Genomic DNA, 22,021 nt, shown 5'->3' on the forward strand with positions numbered 1-22,021 from the left:
ACACATGGTTTCAAAGTTTAGCAATAAGAGGCTATGCATAATGCTGCCAGAATGCTCTGGTTAGATGCAAATATTTGCAGAAGCTTGAAAGCAAGATTAATGATCCTTTGCTTTCAATATAAAATATTCCTAAAATAATGAATATAGGGAAAAAAACATTTTGCTAAACTACTGTACATTTTCAGGTACCATTTCTTAGAATGAATTTGGGACTTCTATAGCGCATGGCTGCCCGGAAGCGTCCCAGCGCTGAGATTGCAAACAAACAACTGAGGATAGAAGCAGAGGGGTGGGGGAGAGAGGTTATTGCGGGAAGAGGTGGGTTTTGAGAAGTTTACGGAATCTCATGTGATTTGGTTCAAGCCGGAGTTGGGTTGGAAGAGAATTGCAGCATCATTTAGTAAAATGTGTTGATGCATGCTAGTATTTACCAAAAATATTCATTTTGGAAAATCAGTGTAACCAGTTTCAATAAGATTATGGGAAACATAAAAAACAAACAAGTATTGCCAAAGACAGTAGGTCTGAAATTGGTAGTCATCTTTTTAGTTTTGGCAATGCGTGACTTGTTTTGGCATGGTTTTTGTAAAACCTTATTGATGTGAGATCTGCCGGGCTCTCACCATTACAACAAACATTGGCAAAAGCAAAAATTGTTTTTGGTCTAAAAAAAAAAAAAAAAAAAAAAAGCACGCAATGCCACATTAGTTATTGGTGCTGAACAAAACTACTTTGTGTGCCGATATGCTCCTTGTGAAAGGTGCAGAAGGCCATCACTCACAGTGAAGCCAGCCGATACAGAGAGAGAGAGAGAGACACAATTTTAATAAACACAAAAGGTCATGGTTAACGCCAGACTAAATTAGTGGTCCAATTTTTAAAGAGTCTCAAAAGTGCACCCTTGTGATAGGTCCTTGAAATAAGTGCAGCTATATGGCTTTCGTAAATTCACAAGAATTTACAGCAGTAGGGCAAGAAATCGTACACCTAGAAAATATTTGTGAACAGAATTTTAGCATGTGCAAATATGCATGTGAAAACCTGATTGTTTGCAAGTTCATTTTCCCTCCAACTACTGTTTCCCCAACTCTGGAAGAAGGTTTACGCTTGCGCTCAGGAGTAAATTTCCAACATTTCTGAGTATGGGGAAAAAATAGAGAAGAGTTGCTGAACACCCTTAAAACATGCAAGTTAGTAGGTTTGCACAGACTCAAAAGGGCAGTCCAACCCTGGAACTATTGCTTACCGCTACCTTCAGTCCCAGTATGTAGATCTGCAGAAACGTGGCAAAATAAAGGGATTGCTAGTATTCAAACACAAGAGTACAACAAGAGGAGGGAGGGAGAGGGAAAGTGGATTCGGTCTCCCCTGGCAATTTACATAAACAAAGTGGAATCCACTCTGGTAGTGGTAGTGATCCCTACAATGGTGGGGCGCACACAGTGTTGTTTTAAATACCCCTCACACACCAACAGGCCCCTTGGTGTCATGCTTCATCATTGGGGTCTTCGCACCCCTCTACGGGATGCGGCGTGCTGCGACTCACGACTACGCAGGAGCACTGAAAGTGAACTATGTGTTGGTGTGTGTGAGGTAAACAAGTGTGAGTGGTGATTAAAAGATACCTGGCTCGTAGGTGTAAAAATAAAAATGTTATTAAGCCCTCGGCTGGTATCATTAAAAGGGTGCAGGGTGAGGTTGTTTACTGCATATTAGGGTACGTCAACCTCAAGAGTGCGTCGACATGTTTCGGAGTGTAAAAACTTCTTCAGGACGAGGATATGCACGACTATCCTCACCTTACTCACATGAGATGTAGATGTAAAAGTGAACTCTACAAAAATTAAAATAGGTCAAATGTACCTAATAGGGTTTCTAAGAACAAAGTCTTTTGCGCCCAGTTGGCGTTAATAGAACAGAACTTATGGACAAAGGCTAGTTGGCCTCATGAGCCTATGCGTGGTATTGGGGGGGGGGGGGGTTCTTCCTTCCTGCTCAGTACAGCAGTCGGAGCCGCGTTGAGGGGAAGGCGGCCCACCAGGTCTAGCAGAATCTGTTGCTGTACTGAGCAGGAAGGAAGAACCCCCAATACCACGCATAGGCTCATGAGGCCAACTAGCCTTTGTACATAAGTTCTTTTCTATTAACGCCAACTGGGCGCAACAGACTTTGTTCTTAGAAACACTATTAGGTACATTTCACCTATTTTAATTTTTGTAGAGTTCACTTTTACATCTACATCTCATGTGAGTAAGGTGAGGATAGTCGTGCATATCCTCGTCCTGAAGAAGGAGTTTTTACCCTCCAAAACATGTCGACGCACTCGAGGTTGACGTACCCTAATTGTAGGGATCACTACCAGAGTGGATTCCACTTTGTTTATAGTATTCAAACATTACTGTGGTATGAGCCCTGGCATAATCCAAGAGGCTATATAAGAGCTCTTATATAATGAGATTGCTGCCATAATTTGTCACCGAACTACATGGCACCAAAGGGGTGAAATTGCAAAAAACACAGTTGATGGACAGAATGCAGAACAATGTCTTATATTCACCCCAGTACAAAGATCTGGGCCTAAATCCACCGGTCCTTGGATGCTTGATTCCGGTCTGGGAAAGACATGGCTTGGTAGTTCGGGCTGGACTGGTCCCATGAGGCACAGGGTCAAGGCTGATTTGCATATAGCCATTGTCTGACCTAGGGTGGTGTGGAGTGCAAATTAACGATGGATTTAGGCCCAGATCTTTGTACTGGGGTGAATGTAAGACATTGTTCTGCAATTTTCTACAAAGTGAAAGCGCAAATCTTCATGACAAATAAAACTTCCAGTGCTTTTTGGATATGCCAGTAGCCTGCGAGGGAAACCGTTCTCAGCACCCTGTAGTACATCTACATGTTGATACCCCCCAGACACGTACATGGTGGCAGAAATACATTTTGTTTGAAATAAAGTGATCATCTCTGGCATTTGTGTGTAGTTTAAAATACCTGAGAAATGAAAAACAGCCTGTTTTTACCCAGTTGTGATTTCATTAGAAATATGTGCTATCTATCCAGCTTCAGTTGGAACTAAAAGTAATATACAGATAATTAAAAACGTTTGCCTTATTAAGCACGCCCCCCCCAATTCTGAGGGGCTTAGATATTTTGTTTGTAGACCCACGTCATAATATAAGATTTATTTTAAGATCTAGCCCCGCCATAAACTCTAGCCCCTCCCTAAACTCTGTGAAAATAAAAATAAAAATTCTGTAAACTATTGGGTGTAAGCCCAAGCAGAATCGCATTGTTTGCATATAGGAGGTTGGGTAATAGTTGCCTACCCATCTTTAGTACAGCTGCCTTTGTGTTTTAATAGATGTTCGGTTATGCCACTGATGAAAACAAAAATGGGGCAAAAATGCAGTCCTGTCTTACCCCTCTACGGGATTCTATTGGTGAAATTATTTCCCCATCTGGGCCGTAACAAACAGCAATCTTTAAATCATAGGGCAAATTTTCACCAAGGAAAAAAGGTCTAATTCGAAAGCACATCTTCTGCATTATTACCCACAATTTTTCCCTTTTGACCAAGTCGAAAACGCTTGAAAGATCAATAAAGTCCAGATGGACTGCCCCTCCTTTAGCTTTTACATATTTGCTGATAAAGGTGCAGATTTAGTGTTTGCTCAGTGGTACCAATACCTGATCTAAACCCAAAATGTACAGGAGTTAATCTTGTTTTCCTTAGTCCAGGTTTCTAAGAGCACCAGGATTACCCTCCTCTGAGTTTTAGCAGTAGCATCTATTAGGGAGATTGGTCTATAACAGGTTGGTGATAATTTGTTCCCTATTTAAAAAAAAAAAAAAAAATAGGGACAAAGACAGTCTAGCTCCATGATTCTGGAACCCTACCGTTCACAGCACTTTTCAGGATATTAGTTAAAATTGGTCCCATAGGTGGGGGATCTGTTTTAAATAGGTCCACTGGCACCACGTCAGGTCCGGGAACTTTTCCTGCCCAACTACTTTATCCAATGATATGTGCATGGATAAGTAAGACTGAGAGCGGCAGCCCATGTGGGGAGTCCATCTGCAGGTACCCTATCAACTTCGGTCATCAGAGTCTCTAAATATCTGTTACTATGCAATTTTAGATCAGCGAACCAGTATCATACCCTTACAACAAAACCACATTGCACCCCACCCAGATTTAGAATTAGTGACCTTTTCTGACGCCATCACTGGAATAATCAGTAGTCACATTTTAGAACCACCCCTACACTGCAGGACTTTAAATCTAAACTAAAAATACATCTCTTTAAACTGTAAGACAACTCAGACAAAAAAATGTTTTCCACACAAGAGCCTCACAATGCAAATATGCTTAACATTACTTTCTTTGGCAACTGTGCGCACTCTGCTGCACATTATTTCATGTGCTCATTTGTCCTTGCTGTTCTTACTCTCCAAAATCTTATTTTTACTTTTCCTGTTATTCACTCATTGGTTTATTGTAGAACACACTCCCCAGCGACTGTCATACGTACAAATGTCTAACTGGCCTTACATGCAGCCATCTCTGTTTGAAATATTACTTTGTCACTTTTTTTTTAAGCAGATGATTATCATACGCGAAGTTTCCCACAATGTCAGTGTTGGTGCGGAATGCTACACGGAGAAGCAGATTGCGGCATCTCAGCAACATTCCTTTTAGTTCTGGCATGAATAGCATCTTAAAGACACTCACGAGCAGAGACGCAACAGCAGAGCTTTATGCTCAATCCACCAGTTACAAAATAAATAAACTGTAGGGCCTAGCCTTATATATAACCATGGTTTAATATTATAGTTAGCTGAAGGAGCCAAAGAAACTTGACAGTTAGCTGGCCAGTTCACATCATTCAACTCTACCTCAGCTTTGTCTGTTAACTTCTAGCATTCAAGTATCTACGTAGACGATAATTAAACTGGTGTGTTTATTGCCAATTACAATGAGGAAAGATTGGTGCTCAGTCTGATCTACTGGACGTGAGTAAAACCTGCAACTCAAGATGCGAGACCTTTCATCACCTTTCACATTCAGCTTAGGGTAAGGCGGAACTGGTCATGACAAGTGTTTCTCGTAAGAGTCAGAACCTGTAAGGAAGTGGTTTGTCCCGCACCCTTTAATTCTCCCTTAGATACAATATTGTACAGTATGATTCAGCTTCTTTGTATTTTGTAGTTTTTGTTAAAGATGTGGTCTAGTTAAAACGATTTTATACTAGCATGTAAACAAATCCAGTATGTGTGTATTTGTAAGGCTCGAATTACCCATACCATACAACTTAAGCAGAAGTACTCGAAGGGCAAGACAAGGTACTGCCTAGCGTCCATTGGAGAAAGATCTCCCGGTTTACATTATGTTTTATTTATATTTTGTTGCAATCACAGCGACAGTTCGCTAAGGAAGGCACAAGAAGGGACATATGACACCGTGGTTGCCCTTTTATGGCATACTGACGTGTATGTACTGTGGGTGGGACACAAGGACAGGGCTCACCCTGGAGGCCGGTCACTTCACTCGCTGGTGGTGTCCTTTTCCTCGAACAAGAGTTTAGATTGGTCGAAAATGGCTCAAGAATGCTGTAGTGGTGTGACTAAAAGTAGGCATCTTATGGCAGAACTAATCCACACTGGCAGTGCCACTTTTTGGAGCAGAGTCTCTGTCAGTAAAGTCCTTCTGATCTGAAATCCATTAAGTCAGACCTGCCAAACCAACAATGTTGCTTTAGTACTTGTGTTTTTTTATGACTCTCGGGGTCTCGCCGTCAGACACACGAAATAAGCCCTCCCACCTTTACCCAACCAGACTGGAGCAGTGTATCGCTCTACAAGGCACTCCGCCAGCAGACACCTTGCCTCAAAGCGCGTGAACTCACCCACCGATCACCTCCACCCATATGCCCCAGCACTCACCCCTTCATTGTGCTGGGCCCTCGGGGAAACTTCCAGAAGGCACTAGGCTCCCGCGGAGCACCGCGGCACGGGGGGGTGACCGATTACGGCCTGTTTGGGCCAATGCTCCGGGGTGAGGCCTCCTCCTCCTCCGCACTCTCCCTCCACATGTGGATGGCGCTCCTCACTCTCCAGCCAGACACACCTGACCTTTCACCCGGCCCGCCTCCTGCGCGCGCGCCCTCAACCATCCAACCGCCAACCCTAAAAAAAATGCCTGATACCCAGGCGGCGAAGCTCCACCCATACCGAGAATAGTTCACTGCAGCGGCCATCTCGGAAAAGGAACCTTTAGTTGAGCGTCTGCCACAGCGCGAGGCTCAAACATGATTTTGTCATAAATAACTGCCATTGGTTTTGAAAACTTTCTAGGTACGCAACAGTTTGAATAACATTCATAATCAGGTGAATTAAAATAATATGAAACAAACGCCAAAAAGGAAATATGTATACTGCAAATGTCAACAAAAATTCTATAACAAATATGCCTACTCGATAAATGTCAAAGCGCCTTTATCTGTAACTTGGGTTCTGTGAAAGAAACTACGAAAGTCGGTAGGTGATATATTTCTAAGATGGCCGCCATTGCCACATTTTCTGAGCCATGGACTTGGTTTACAAGGACTTGTCCCTTTTCTGTCTCTTCTACTACCCCTCGCCGATACTAAAAGAAGCAGTGAGTCTGCACACAATTCTATTAGGAGCAGAGGTTTTGGGTTATGCTTCTTTTACTTTAATGCAAAAACCCTGTAGCAAATCATGTTACAGTAAACTTAACAGTAAACACAACTGAACTTCATTTCCCATGATATGCCTATGACATCAGCACCCTTTCCAACAATCAGGGCTGATAGGCCTATAAGGCCTACTGCCCCCTTCCCACTTCCACATTGTCCTCCCTATATCTTTGCTGCTCCAGCAGCCATGAGATAAGGGTTTTTCTGATATGTTTTATTATGTATAACCTGTTCTGTGCTTAAATGTTGAATGTTATACTGACGCAATTGCATACATGCCAACATTTTAAGACAGGGACGTGGGAGATTTAAAATAACAAATCGGGAGAGTGAAAATTCCCCATTGGCTTCTATTGTAAAAATTGCAATTTCAGGCGAGAGACAGCTAAAATAAAGCCATTTTTGGCTTGAAAACTCGGTAGTCTCCCGCCTGAATCGAGTCTATTGGCATGTATGCGATTGTGTGTTGCTCGTGTATTGCTTTCTAAAGTACCCTTGTAGTGAGGTGGTGGTGGCCTCCAACAATCAGCGAGGTTGTGAATTCCAGAGAGGTGCTGGACAGGGCCCATGACGAAAGACCTGCAGTGAGAACTGGAGTGCCCAACCTGTGCAGGGTAGTGTAGCGGCAATGCTCTGGTGCTGTTAGGGGGTTCGCTCGAGCTACCTGGCTCCTGGTGTCGCCCGTGCTCGCCCTGGACTGTATGGGAGCGGCCAGTGAATTGAGAGGAATTCCCTGTGGACTAAATAGTATATAGTAGGGCAGCCATATTGGAGGTGAGGAGACAGTCACTGCGCACCTCTGCGATTCAGCTTCCCCAAGCCTGCAACGCTCAACCAATGCCTACTGCAGTGCCGGGGGACAACCAGGAGGTTTGTCCCGCCCAGGGTGCATTCACTACAGCCTGGCTTGCTCCCCCCTATGTATGCGTGGAGGACATCTGGCCATCATCAGCTCGGGGATCTCTTCGGATCCAAGGCCACCGTCTGTGAGTGCAACAACACCCTGAAGGCCGGGCTGAAAGCAAGAACCCTAGCAATGGTGAGAAGATCATGCTGTGTAAATATGTAATATATATTTGTCCAACCCTAATCGCTTCAACTTTACTTAAAATGTAACCTTGAGTGAATTTGCAACTTGTATAAATGTAACTCTAACCACAAGTATCTGTGGAAGACTTATGTACTTACCATTCATACTATGTACTACCATTCTTATGTGAATTTAGAGTTTATCTGTTTGTATCTTTTATGTAATTCATGTACTCTGAAGGCCTTATGTAATGTAACCAGTTTCTTTATAAAACGCTGTGACACCTTCGAGTAAAGTTCGCACTATATAAAAAAGCATAAATACATAAACAGTTGTTGATCCTATGAGGTTTGTGCCACACACCCACACGTGCGATTTGCTTTTCCCCATATCTGGCTCAGCATTAATTTTGCATGATTTGTTTCCAGGTTTTTATAAGTAGACTTAGCCTTGGCTTACTGAGACCGTGATCTCACAGTTTCCCTGACGTGGAGTGGAAGTGAGGAACAAGAGGGCGGGTGAGTGCTCCTGTATAGCGTGCAGTCCTCTTTTTATTGCGTGTGTTCGATCGCACATAAGACTTTTAAGCAGTGTAACTCAGTTTCAATCTATGGAGCTCCGTGCTAGCAGTGTTCTCCTTCTATGCCCTACTGGGGCTGCAATAATTCAGTGAGAACTGGGATCTAGCTGCTCCCTCCACTAATACCGGGTGTCCATTATTGGTAGTTCAACCAAACTTTACTCCACGTAGGCTGTTTGGGGTTGTGATTTGCATATAGCTGGGTCTGAACTGGGGTGGCAAAGTGAGCTAAAGAACGATGATGGATTTAACGCAGATCTATGACTGAGGGTAGTGTCTGAAAAGTTTCAGAACTCTGTCCATCATCTCCTTGTATTTGCTTTGGGGTTATCCCCGCCCATCTTCTTTCTTGAGGCCAGTATGTGGTCATGTTTGGCCATTCCTGTCATGGCAGGATACTATCAAGTGGAGTATGAAGGATATGATGAGTACGAGTACCCAAATGACTACTACTTTGAAGAGTAGTTGGTGGAGGCCATTGGTAACTCTGTGCAGGAACCTGTAAACAAAGCTTTGGCAATCGCGCTTCGACCATTTAGATGACTTCTCTATCGCTATGTTGTCTGAGACATGGACAGAGAACTCCCAGGAGCTAATGCACCACGGAGCTCATCTACTTCTAACAGTTGAGCCATCTTGGCCACACAAGAAGACCCTGGACAATATTGCATAGAACGCACTTCTTGACCATGGATGAGTCTCTGAGCCTCAGGACCCTTCAAGCTCTTCAGCACACAGACGCAACTTGAGTTGGCGAGTTCTCCCTATCTTCTAAATCCGACCTCTCCCAAGAAGAGTCCCCTCCTCCAGCACAGAAACGCAAGCGCAAGACTCACTTCCTTGATCCATAGGGTACCCAGGACAGACTCCTGGATTTCTATCCAAAACAGATTGTACATCTTAGTTCAATTGAGTGCTGCCCCTCTGCCAATTATAGCACACACAATAGGATGATGAATGGAGTGCTGAAACATTTCATCCACTCACCCCCAGTCAAGAGACCTGGGTTCAACCCATCATTTTTTTGCTCTCTAAGGCACACAAGTTGAAACCTAGCCATATCCAAATCAGTCTTGACTCCTCAAAGAATCAAAGAAACAGTCCAGCCCAAAATGCCAGGCCAGGTCCTCCCTGGACCGGAAAGAAGCATCCTGTGAACAATTTTGGGGTTTTGCCCCTCATCAGCCAGGCTAGCTTGAATCCAGAGGCACAGCGAGCAAGGAACCAATGTCTGGGCATACCCTTGGCCACTTAGGGCGAAAATAGCAAACACAACAAGATGATGGATGGAGTGCAGAAACTTTTCAACCAGTCACCTCAGTCAAGAGAGCTGGGTTGAATCCATCATTCTTTTACTCACTATGCCACCCTAGTTGAAACAAAGCCATATGCAAATCAGTCTTGACCCTGTTACTCATGGGAATAGTCCAGCCAGATCTGCCAGGCCAGGTCCACCCTGGACCGGAAACAAGCATCCTAGGACTGGTTTCAGGTTTTCACCCATCATCAGCCATGTTAGCTTTAATGTTGGGGATAACTTTGTAAATGATTTGGGGAAATTTATCGCAACTTTCTCAATTTTGGACAAGGCGTAATCTTCGCTTAAGAAGGTCTTCCACAATAGTCTTTATACCAGGGCCAGACGCTATAGAGGTCCCATCCCAGAGGCAGAGGGGATTGGAAAAACGCCCTGTGCCACGGTAACTTCTATTCATCCAGAACCCAACATGGTTGAGGCAGTTCCACTGGACAAACTATCGAGATGAAGCAGCTGGGAATGCATACTCCTCATATTCAAGTACCCATTATTCCTCCATCAAAAGTCATTTTTAGGGGGGGAAGGGTGCACCATTTTCTCCCCAATTGGCATCAGATCACAACCAACCCAGGAGTGTTAGAGACCGTGCAGGAGTACAAACTGGAGTTCTATAGAACGTCCGTACCGCACATGCTTCCCTCTCCCCTCCTTTTTTTCCCAAAAAGAAACACGTTTCATAAGTACAGAGATTCAGAAACTCTTGTGCAAGGAAGCAATCATATTAACACAACCTCATCCCAGGTGTTTTGTCAGTTCTAACTTTCTAATACAGAAGAAAGAGGATGGTTGCAAATAGGTTAGTAACCACAAATCCAAGCCCAACTGAAACTTCTTGCCCAAAAGATTATCTTGATGAAGAAGGAACTAAGGTGAGCCCTCTCATCTACGATGGCCTCTTTGAGAGTCCTTGCCAGGATTGTGTGGCTATTAGAGTCATCCATTCCGGTGATATTTCCTGGTCCCCTCTACTATTGGGCCCTTCAACTCCTACAGATCCTACATCTGTGGAAGGGTTTATCATACTAGGAGCAGATCTCTCTATCACAAGAAGGAAATTACTAGGTGGCTGAACAATTAGGATGCTTGAAACAGCAGAGCCATATTTGACAGCGTTCCAGATGTCATTATGGAACCAGATGCCAGCAGATGGAATTTGGGAGCGGGATATGGCCCTGTTGCTATGGGAGGTCAGTGCCCTTGCGCTGAGCTGTAATTGCACATAAACTGCCTGGAACTATTGGCAGGGTTATTTGCAATCAAGACATTATCTCCTCAGAAAACTCAATGCTGTATTCTAATGGGGATGGACAATATGTCAGCAGTGAGATACATCAACAAATTGGGGGGGGGGGGGGGGCGGTCACAGTCCAGACTCCTAGCGTATATTGACAAGGATTTTTGGCACTTTTGTCTCCAGCAGAAGATTTTGGTGATTGTGGAGTACATTCCGGGGTAGACGAATATCCACTTCCTGAGAGATTTGCGCAACTGGAGTTTGCATCCCAGAGTCTTCCAATGTCTCAATCAGTGGTGGGATCCATGTGTGATGGATCTTTTCACCTAATGTCTGAACTCACAACTACCGATCTTCTTCAGCTGGAGGCTGCATCTCCTAGCGGTGAGCTTGGATGCTTTCATCCAGAACTGTCAAGGGAACATCCATTATGCTTTTCCCTTCCTTCATTATGATCCAGAGAGTTGTTTCTCAGATGAGACGCCAACTGGCGGAACTTGTTTTGATGACAACTTTTTGGAGAGCTCAGCCCTGGTTCCCTTTGTGGCTAGAAATTTCATGTCAGTATCCGATTCAAATTCTAACCTTACAAGATCGTCTCATAGACTCCTTAGGGTTTCTTCATCCTCTTCTTCTGTCAGGCCCGATGACCTTGATGGCCTGAAGGGTTTCGGGAGACGCTGGCAAATGTCCACAGCTGCGTTCACTTCACCTACAACAAGCCGAAACCCAACAACCACCCCCAACCTACCCTGCAAAGAAACTGGAACAAAATCACCACGGACCTAATCTCCGCATCGCTCCTTCGAAACTCCCCAGCCCTCTCTTCTAACGCCAACGAAGCCGCCGCCAACCTCACCCTATGGTTATCCAAAACCGCCGACACCTTAGCTCCACTGAAAAAACGTCAAAGCAAACCTGGCAGCAAGAAAGCCTCATGGTTCAACGATGATCTCAAGAAGTCCAAGAAACTCTGCCGCTCCCTTGAAAAGGCCTGGAAAAAAGACCCAACCACCAGCACCAAGGACGCCTTCAAAAGCGCCACCCGCACTCACCACCAACTGATCCGAAAAGCCAAGAAAACAACATTCAAGGATCGACTTGACAACAACGTCCACAACAGCAAGGAACTTTTCAACATCGTCAAGGAATTTTCAAATCCCTCGGCCAACTCCAACGACATCACCCCCTCTCAAACCCTCTGCGACTCCCTAGCCTCTTTTTTCCACAACAAGATTGCAGACATCCACAACAGCTTTGACAACCAACCCGGAAACCAACCCACCCTACCATCTGCTGACCATCTTCCCCCCGTGAACACCCTTAACGCCTGGAACCCAATCTCCACTGAGGACACCATCCGCCTGATGAATTCCATCCACTCAGGATCCCCCACAGACCCATGCCCTCACCACATCTTCAACAAAGCAGACTCCGTCATAGCACCGCACCTCCGAGACGTCATCAACTGCTGCTTCAACTCCGCCACCTTCCCAGAAGACTGGAAACACGCTGAACTCACCGCCCTTCTGAAAAAACCAACAGCGGACCCCACCGAACTCAAAAATTACCGCCCCATCTCGCTTCTTCCATTCCCGGCCAAAGTCATCGAGAAAGCCGTCAACAACCAGCTCGCCGCCTTCCTCGAAGCCAACAAATCCCTCGACCCCTCACAATCTGGCTTCTGAGCAAAACACAGCACTGAGACCGCCCTCATCGCAGCAACAGACGACATTCGAACTCTACTGGACAATGGAGACACAGTCGCCCTCATCCTCCTCGACCTCTCTGCAGCATTCGATACAGTCTGCCACAGCACCCTTCTACAACGCCTCAATAACATCGGAATCCAAGGTAAAGCACTTGAATGGATCACCTCGTTCCTCACCGGAAGAACCCAGAGAGTCCGCCTTCCTCCATTCAAGTCCGAGGCCTCTGAAGTCATCTGCGGCGTACCTCAAGGATCCTCACTCAGTCCCACCCTCTTCAACGTATACATGAGCCCCCTCGCGGCCATCGCACGCCAACACAACCTCAACATCATCTCTTACGCGGACGACACTCAACTGATCCTTTCTCTCACCAATGACCCCAGCACCGCCAAAACTAACCTACACGAAGGAATGAAAGAAGTTGCCGAATGGATGAAACAAAGCCGTCTGAAACTGAACTCAGACAAAACAGAAGTCCTCATCTTAGGTACATCCCCCTCTGCATGGGACGACTCCTGGTGGCCGGAAGCCCTCGGAAAAGCACCCATCCCGACAGACCACGCACGGAACCTTGGCGTCATCCTGGATTCTTCACTCTCAATGAACAGACAAGTCAGCGCCGTATCCTCTTCCTGTTTCAACATTCTTCGCATGCTCAGAAAAACATTTCGCTGGATCCCCTCCGAAACAAGGAAAACAGTCACCCACGCTCTGGTCACGAGCCGACTGGACTACGGAAACACCCTCTACGCGGGTACTACCGCAAAACTCCAGAAGAAACTCCAACGAATCCAAAACGCCTCAGCCAGGCTCATATTAGACATCCCACGCAACGAACACATCTCTGGTCACCTTAAAGACCTCCACTGGCTACCCGTCAATAAGAGGATCACTTTCCGACTGCTTACCCACGCACACAAATCACTTTACGACATCGGACCAGATTGCCTCAACTCACGACTGTCCTTCTACACCCCCTCCCGCCAACTACGTTCTTCCAGCCAAGCCCTCGCCACTGTACCTCGCATCAACAAGACCACCATGGGAGGCAGATCCTTTTCATACCTGGCTGCCAAAACATGGAACTCACTCCCCGCTAACCTTCGCCTCACCCAGAACCACCTAGCGTTCAGAAAGCAGCTTAAAACGTGGATATTTGACAAGTAATCCTCCTCCCCTTCCTAAGCGCCTTGAAACCCTCTGGGTATGTAGTGCGCTATACAAATTTTATGACTTGACTTGACTTGACTCAGAGCAGGCTTCTTTCTATCTCAAGCAGTCCTGGACTCGCAGCACTCATAAAGAATATGCTTTGACATGGAGCCAATGGGTTTCTTGGTTTGACAAATGGGGTGTGGATCCCATGGGAGCTGAATTGCACCTATCATTAATTTTCTGTCCAAGTAGGCAGAACAAGGTTTGGCTTATAGATCATTCAATAATTTTCACCATGCTATTTCAGCATCCCATCATTCCCTGGATGGAAAACCGGTAGGTGAACATCCCTTGGTCTGTAAGTCATTAAGGGGCATTAGGACAATCATAAGCTTTGTGTAGTGCACTGTTTAACAATGTATGAAGATTGCGCCAGAGTTGCGCCATACCACTGGCGATCATTTACTTATTGCTTTGCAGATACCTTTTTTCCCTGTAAAATCAGTCAACTTAGCCAGATGGGTTAAATGGTTGTTGTCAGAGACAGATCAAGGAACTTCCTTATGCGGAGAATATTCAGTGACGGATGAAATGGCCTCAAAGTCTTATTCTTTGGGATCCCATTTGGAAGATATCATGGCGTCTGCCGATTGGTCTTCAGACTATAGTAGTAAGGTTTTCTATCACAAGCCACGTATTAATGTTGATTCTGTTGTTGTGGGGCAGCTTCGAACAAGCATAACCTGAAGCCTCCAGTCCTAACATAGAATACGTTTTTTATAGCTAAAATGTCAAATAATTTTCAATTCTATTTATAACACAGAGGTGAAGATTATCCCACCCATACACATTTTAATGTATTTGATTCATGCATATTTGATGAAGTTACCATGTTTATGTGAAATATTTTAATCGTAAGTTACTGTCCACCATTATATTACTGAGAAATGCTTGCAAGATATTATGTACTGTATATTTTATTTGCAGGTTCGGACTTCAAACAAGGTTTAACGCTGGAGTTACGGTGTAGTTTTGGTTGATTTGTTCCACTTCATACAGGAAAATTCGGCTTTCCCCTCTTGACATCAGGGTGGCATAGTCCATGAAACATGGAGACGTTCTTTTGGATGACGATTCACAGGGATCTTCTAAATCAATAAATGAAATAGTTCTGTTTTGACTAGGATTCTGGCAAAGAAAGTGGTAGGACAATGGAGACAGCAAGTCTTATAGGCCTATCTGGACCCTTGTAGTTGGAAAGGGTGCTGTTGTCATAGGGCAGATCATGGGAAGTGAAGTGTTATTTTTGCGCCATAGAGACTGTCCCTGTATAAGGTGTAAAAGAGGTAGCCATTTCTTTTTTTATTGCATGATCTCAGAACTGTTAAGTCCAACAATTCAAAACTCCAACTTAGAAACTTTAGTTTACGAGGAGTCCTTCCTGAAGAAAAACCAAGACATCTCGAAGACCAGCATGAAAAAACGCCTGATCCTGGGAAAGGGGCCCCGAACTTGAAACAACCAGAAGGCATCTCAGGAGGGAAGACAGTCCTCTTGACCCAGCGTAGAGTTGTTTCACGCTTCACTTGCCATTTGTACCTGTAACAGAGAGAAAGATTCGTAATACCAGTAATCCCATCAGATATCGTAATCATCATAACCAGATAAAACAGTGGGGCAATATGCTATATACAGTGCAGTCCTGATGTAATAATATCAATATAACTATATTAATCACAATATATAACTCTGAATAACAGCATTGGCAACGATACCTGATTCTGGGTGGGATCATCCGCGCCTCCGTGTCCTTAATAGAAGAGAAATTTCTTGTCACGAATGTTCGCACATTTTTAAATCTATGTCAGGACCGAGGCTCCGATCATGCTTGTTCAAACCTTAGCCACCACTACTGACTCTACATCTAGAATCAGTTTATAGTACAATGACTTAAAGGTGGTCTCAGTAGACCAATCAGCCGCATTCATTATATCAGCCAGACTTACTCCCAGAGAAAAAGACTTGGAAGCCATCAATCTTCGGACAGAATGAGCACCAACATTTTGAGACATCAATACCAGTTTCGCTCATGAGCCAACGCACCCATCTAGACAAAGTGGCTGGTGTCACTGGGCGAAAAGGCTTCTGTAAAGCAATAAACAACTGACCATTCATATCTGAACAAAATTTAGCCGTACTTACCTCATACGCTTTTAAACACTGAACCATGCACAGTTTTGGGTTATCTGGAAAAGCAGGTTAAGACGCTAAAGTAGTATTACATTTGGTACGTCTAGATATAACAAAAGAGACTCCTTCAGGGGAGAATCGACTACCCGCTAAATACAGTGCACGGATGTCAGAGACTCTCTTGCACGAGACTAAACATAACAACATCGCCAGTTTGGCGGAAAGCTGTTTTCGTGAAAGGTATTTGTTGGCGGGCCAATTTTCGAGGACCCGCAAAACAACAGAAAAGTCCCATAGGACCGAGTATTTAGGACAAGGAGGTTTGACCATCCGAATACCTCTAAGCAATTTGTATATCAATGGATGCTCACCTATTGGTTTACATTCCACTTGTATATGTCCAGCCGTAATGGCAGATCAGAAGTTATTTACTGTTCTGTATGCCAAGCCAGATGAGGACAGGGAGGCTAAATAGTTCATGTCCATGGAGGCATTTTCTGTAGAGGGATTGACCTCCCGTCGAGAACACCAGCTACACCATTTGTTCCATGCTGATGAATACCGCATATGGGTGTTGACGGACCATGCCTCGTTAATGAACTTGTGAGCATCGCTTGAAAGGCCTGGGATCTCCCATCTATCCCTGAAACTCACCATGCCACCAGAGGAAGTTGACCTGCCTCTATCAAGGGATGTGGAGCCTTCTGAGGATCCAGCTACAGGTTCCATCTCTGAGGAAGAAGGATCGGCGCAGCACAAGACATTTCCAGGATGCTCGGGAACCAAGCTTTCGCCCTCCACAGTGGGGTGATTAGAATTAGCTCTGCTGGTTGACGTCTGGTCTGAGCCAGTACCCTGGGTATCATTATAAACAGAGGGAAAGCATAGCACAGGACTGGGGGCCAGTTCTGTAAAAACGTGTCAGAGGCAATCGTCTCCGGATCCGGACGCCAACTGTAAAAATTCGAGAGTTGCCTGTTGAGACGTGATGCAAACAAATCCAACTGGCATGGGCCCCGCAGTTGGTTCAGAAATCGGAAAACTCAAGGGTGAAGCATCCAATCGCTGAAATCCCACAGATAATGAGTGCCAATCTGCTACTTCGTTGCTGCGTTCCGGGAGATACTCTGCCACCACCGATATTCTGTGGGTCAGGCAATAATGCCAAAAATCTTTGGCAATCTCTGCCAGAATCCGGGACACCATTCTTCCCAACTTGTTCACATATCGGCCTGCTGACATGTTGTCCATTAGTAAGAGAATGCAGCAATCTGTCCTCTGTGGATATAGACTGCGGATCGCGAACGAGCCTGCCAGCAGCTCCAAACAATTTATGTGTAAGGAGAGCTCCTCCTGAGACCATCGACCCCCTGTGGATATCGAGCCGCACTGGGCTCCCCAACCCTGAGGTAATAGAAATTTTCAGGTAGTCAAAGTGTCCCCAAACTCGCACCCTATCCATGCGCCCATGTTCCTTGTATGTCGTGTAACATCCGTTCTGTACATGCTAGAGAGACGCAAATACATTGCGTCCATCCTTAACATGTTAGCTATCCAACCATACCAAGAAATCCCGTTAAATATGTTCCTAAGCATACGGTGCCACCGTCTTTATGTGGTGCACTTCTGAAATTCGCACACGTTTTCTCCATGTTTCCTGACTCAGTCGAGCTAGGCCCTTAACGAGGCCTCTCTGCCTCATCTCTCCTGTCTCCGAAGCTGCACGCATCCCTGACCCCTGCCTTACTTTCTGCCAGCGCGGCGGTGCCCGGCTCGGCCTGGACTGCCTGCCAAGTTCATGTTTTGCCTACAGATATCTGCTCAGCCTCCTCGAAAACACATTCCAGTCTAGTGAAATGGGTAAACATATTCCCGGCTGCAGAGCAAAGGGCCCGGCCTTCCTGTCCTCCTTGCAGGTGATTTACTGAACCCGTTACCATGGTAGGCCCATGGCTCCGCGCATTGCACCAAGACACGTATGCATGCACTAGCATTCGGTATTGAAAGGCCCCTGCCCGAGAGACCTTTGCTTCAGACACTACATCCTCCAAACAACAGATATCAGATATGCTATAGGTACAGGTTGCCCTGACACTCCAGACACCAGTCTCCTCCACTAGTACTAAAGTCAAAGCCCCCAGTTTCACGTCATACTAGTTGCGCGCGCATGTAGGCGAAGGGTTTCTGCTGATTCTGCAACTTCTCACTTTGCTTCCACCCACATGTGACGTATCTTGTGACGTTTCTCTGACATGTACAGTGCACGCCCATGTGTACGCCTCTTTTCACGCCTCCTCTTACGCACATGTGTTCTTATCTCTCTCTTTTCACCTGTTACGCCTACTGTATTGGATTCAAGTGTAACGATTTACTATATATAATGTGTAAGGTTAATAAAACGTTGAATGTCCCTTCCTGAACCTGCGTGGTGATGGAACCCGATATCCTTTGCTTCGAAGCATAATATTAAAGCCCGTATGACTCAGATACCACGGACTCTGCCTCTCATTTTAATGAGCTGTCTTGTATTGATAATTATATGGAAAAATTGATTAGGTAAAACTTATTTACCACATAATTTGGCGCCCGAATAGGGACCCCCCCCTTCCCCACACGCCGGTGAAGTCACGCGGCCTTTGCCCCCTTCCACAACCCCGACGGAAACCGTGCACGTTTGCGGGTTTTCCCGCTATCTTCCCTCGGGTCCACGAGGGAGACGGAGACTGCGGTCCGGCGTCCAGACGAGGCGGTGAGGAATGCCGAGGATCCCGACCAGAGCCCTAGACGAGAGAGCAAGGTCCGAGGTGTCCGGAGGCCCACCTGTTCCGAAGCACATGCGTATGAGAATCGTCACCTGACGCAGTCCAGTCCAGTCCAGTTTCCGTTCCGAGGCCTTCAGTTTCTTGCTTCCCGGTGAGTACCGTTGATGGGAACGCATCTAGACGGGTTCATTAATTTGTGCTCGGTAAAGACAGGTCTGGGTACACAGGCCTGGTCCGTACGTGTTCACTTAGGTGGATACGGTCCGACGTGTCTCTTTATGGGACCGGTCTGTACTGTTTTAGCAGTGCATCTAGTCTAGTAATTCAGTGATCCAGCATCTAGTGTTGCAACTCACGTTTTCCGTTTGGCTTTTATGTGTTTTTTTATGTATCAGATAACATGTCTTCAATATGTTTTGATGTTGTGGTATGAGTGACTACACTGTTTTGCTATTCATTACTGTGGGTTATTGTGTCCACGTTTGAAGGGATCCGATCATGCAGCTGTTTTCTAAATTACGTCAGATAGGTACTAGAAAAGGGATACTAGAAGAAGCAGTTCCTGTCCCACCTAGGGACACTCCAGGATATTTCATGTACCACAAACACGGCTTAGATGCTGTGCTGTATTTAGACTTATGGGTGGAGTACACCAAGAATCTGGAAGAGAAGTTTAGATGGCCTGCCTCAGGGACATGGGATGCCGAGTGCATCATGAGAGTAGAAGAAGCATTATGGAAAAAGAAATCCAGACAATCCCAGAAAGATGCCATAGAATTGTGGCGTAAAGAATCGCATAGACGAACAGAAAAAGAACTCAGGAAAACCGAGAGAAGTAGAGAAGAATCCGAAAAAGCCAGAGAAAAAGAGTTAATAGAAGAAGGAGAACAGGTCAGATCAGAACAATTAGACCGCCAAAGAAATGCACTCATTACAGGCATGTATCCAGTTTTAACCGAGGGCCTGCTCAAGGCGACCCCGGAAGTACCCCGTAGCTTGCCACCACCATTGGTCCCGACTAACCTCCGTCACAAAAAGACCGCAGCAGACATTTTCCTTTCTTCCTATTTAGATGATGTAGCTCCAGAGTATACCAATGCACCCGTACAACCAGTTAATAATGTACCGCAGCGGTGTTTCCAGCGGCATCATCCTGTCCTTTATCCTGCCACAGCGCTGCCGCGGAAGGACGAGGAAAGCGTGCTGTTGTCGGGGATGTTTCCCCGGTGTCCCTACCTGCCCGCATGCTGGTGATATCGACGTGCCTGCCCAATGACCGTTGCTGAGCCCTGGACCCGGACCCTGTCTCGCTGCACATTGCCGGAGACGGCTTGTGCTCCTGTGGGTGGATCGACGAGTGGTGCGCCTGCGATCCCCTGCCAACCTGGTGGCTGTGAAGGTGCCTGCACTGGCCCCTCCAGTGGGATAAGAGTGAAACGACCGATTGTGGGTCTACACTACTGCCCCTTCTTCGTGCGACGACGAGGTGAGCCGCGCTGTCCCTTTCTTTGTTGGCGCGGACCTGGTTGCATCAGCTCGCCTTTGTGCCTACTCCTGCCTGGGCACGCGTGAGGGGAACTTTTGCTGATTGTCGCTTGATAGTGGCGGGCCTGGATTCTGCCGCGAGCCTACATCCTCACTGCCTACGGATAGTTTCGCCTGCGATATCGGTGAACCCGTTATGGAAATTAACATGGCGGCTGCCCCCTCTGCGGAACTGGTTGACTACCTCTCGGCTCCTGATGGGATCGCCCTGCATAGCCTCGAGAGATGTTTGGAACATTGTGGAACACCTCGAATTGAGGATAATTCGGATCACCCTCCCGTTTTCACCTGTGCCTCCGTTATGGCCGCGATTGCCGACTTGAGGGGAGAATGGTGTGAATGTTATCGCGTACTTGGTGCGAAGCTGGATGAAGCCGCTCTTGGATCGGCGGGTGCATCGCCTGCCGGCTCTTCCTTCTGCACCGATCAGCCCTCTCATTGCAATGCTAGAGAAACATTGTTGCCGCGTGACTGGGTACTGGAGCAACCTTCTGAAGGTGATTACTTTAGCGGACTGCCGTCAGTTCAGCCTATCGTTGATACACTGTTTCCCATCCTGTCACAGTTCTCACTCTCGGATATTGCTTCACTATTTTTGTTCATGGATCCGCCGGCGCTGCAACTGTTTATCCTGACCGTGTATGGTATGCATGGTGTAACCTCAGTTCATTGTTTTAAGCAACGACGGGCGGAACTGGTAACGACGCTCTTTGGGATCGCTATCATTGTGTGTGACTGGTGGTGTCCATTTTGTTTTTGGGGACCTTCTCCTTGTCGAGGGAGGCCATCTTATCCCTTTGTTCTTCTTGGGGCGGGTCCCGTTCCGGGGCCATGTTCAGTGGGACGCTTGAGATCTGGTCAGGGCTAGGGAGGCCCTCCTCCTATGTATTGTGAATGGGGCGGGGGGAGACCCGGGATGGGACATTTCCTCAACGCGCGCTGCAGTGTCATGCGATGTCTCTCCCTATTCCACTTAGTGTAGGAAGATCTTGCTTTTGCCATTACACGTAGGGTGGAGAGTGTTTTATGGCCGGGGAGCTCGGGAGACTTAGAATTTGGCCCTCCTCGGGTATTTAAAAATTTCTTTTTCTTTTCCTCCTTTTCTTGGTCTATATTTCGGGTTCTTTATTGGGCGACAGACACACTGCTGGGGGGGGGGGTAGGCCGTAGCCTCTGCATGAGTGTAGGGTGGGGGGGGGTTTTAGTTTTCTACATTTAGTTTCTATGGGCCTTATTTTTCTCTATTTCTCTGCGCTTTTCTTAACTTATTTCTGTTCTGGGTCCGGGATAGGGTTTAGTAGGGAGTGGGTGGCGTTGTATGTGGTTTGTAAATGCTAGCCGATGATCCTGTTGCTTTATTTCTATCGCCACTTTGCCGGGGGTGTTAGCCTCCATTGTTGGTTTCATTTGATGTTGCTGCCTGCTCATCTTGTGAAGCTATTGTACGGACTCAGTTCTCCTTGGTTCCTATTCTTCACTGATTTATTTTTAGAACGAAAAAACTTTTAAAATTAACCTTCAATGCTCCTGTTTCTCGGCGACATGTTTCCACTCAGTGTAACGTTAAATGATTGTTGCTATGTCGCCTGGTGCCGCTGGGGAACTGTATTGCTCGCACTTGTGCTCTAAAAGTATCGTTGCCGGCCTGACGGTTGTGGGCCCGTATTTGTTCTTTTCATCATGCACAATAAAGGTTTACAAAAAATAAAAAAATAAAAAATAATAATGTACCGCAGCGTTTTCCGGCTGCTCTAACCACGACCCCTCCACACCAAG

General features: G+C 46.1%; 1 protein-coding gene across 2 annotated transcripts in view; it reads right to left on the reverse strand.

The window, feature by feature from the left end:
- NAA50 (N-alpha-acetyltransferase 50, NatE catalytic subunit) overlaps positions 1 to 6,175 on the reverse strand; it is a 138,667-nt gene extending 132,492 nt beyond the window's left edge. Inside the window, exon 1 of one of the 2 annotated variants that reach the window (XM_086935579.1) lies at positions 5,944 to 6,175. In XM_086935579.1, the coding sequence (XP_086791705.1) occupies positions 5,944 to 5,951 (8 nt within the window). In that variant the 5' untranslated portion in view covers positions 5,952 to 6,175. The remainder of the gene's footprint in view (positions 1 to 5,943) is intronic. The other variant, XM_086935580.1, reaches the window with a different exon arrangement.
- Positions 6,176 to 22,021: the final 15,846 nt, after the last annotated feature.

This window comes from Lissotriton vulgaris, chromosome 8 (assembly GCF_964263255.1).
Source record: "Lissotriton vulgaris chromosome 8, aLisVul1.2, whole genome shotgun sequence".
NCBI lineage: Eukaryota > Metazoa > Chordata > Amphibia > Caudata > Salamandridae > Lissotriton > Lissotriton vulgaris.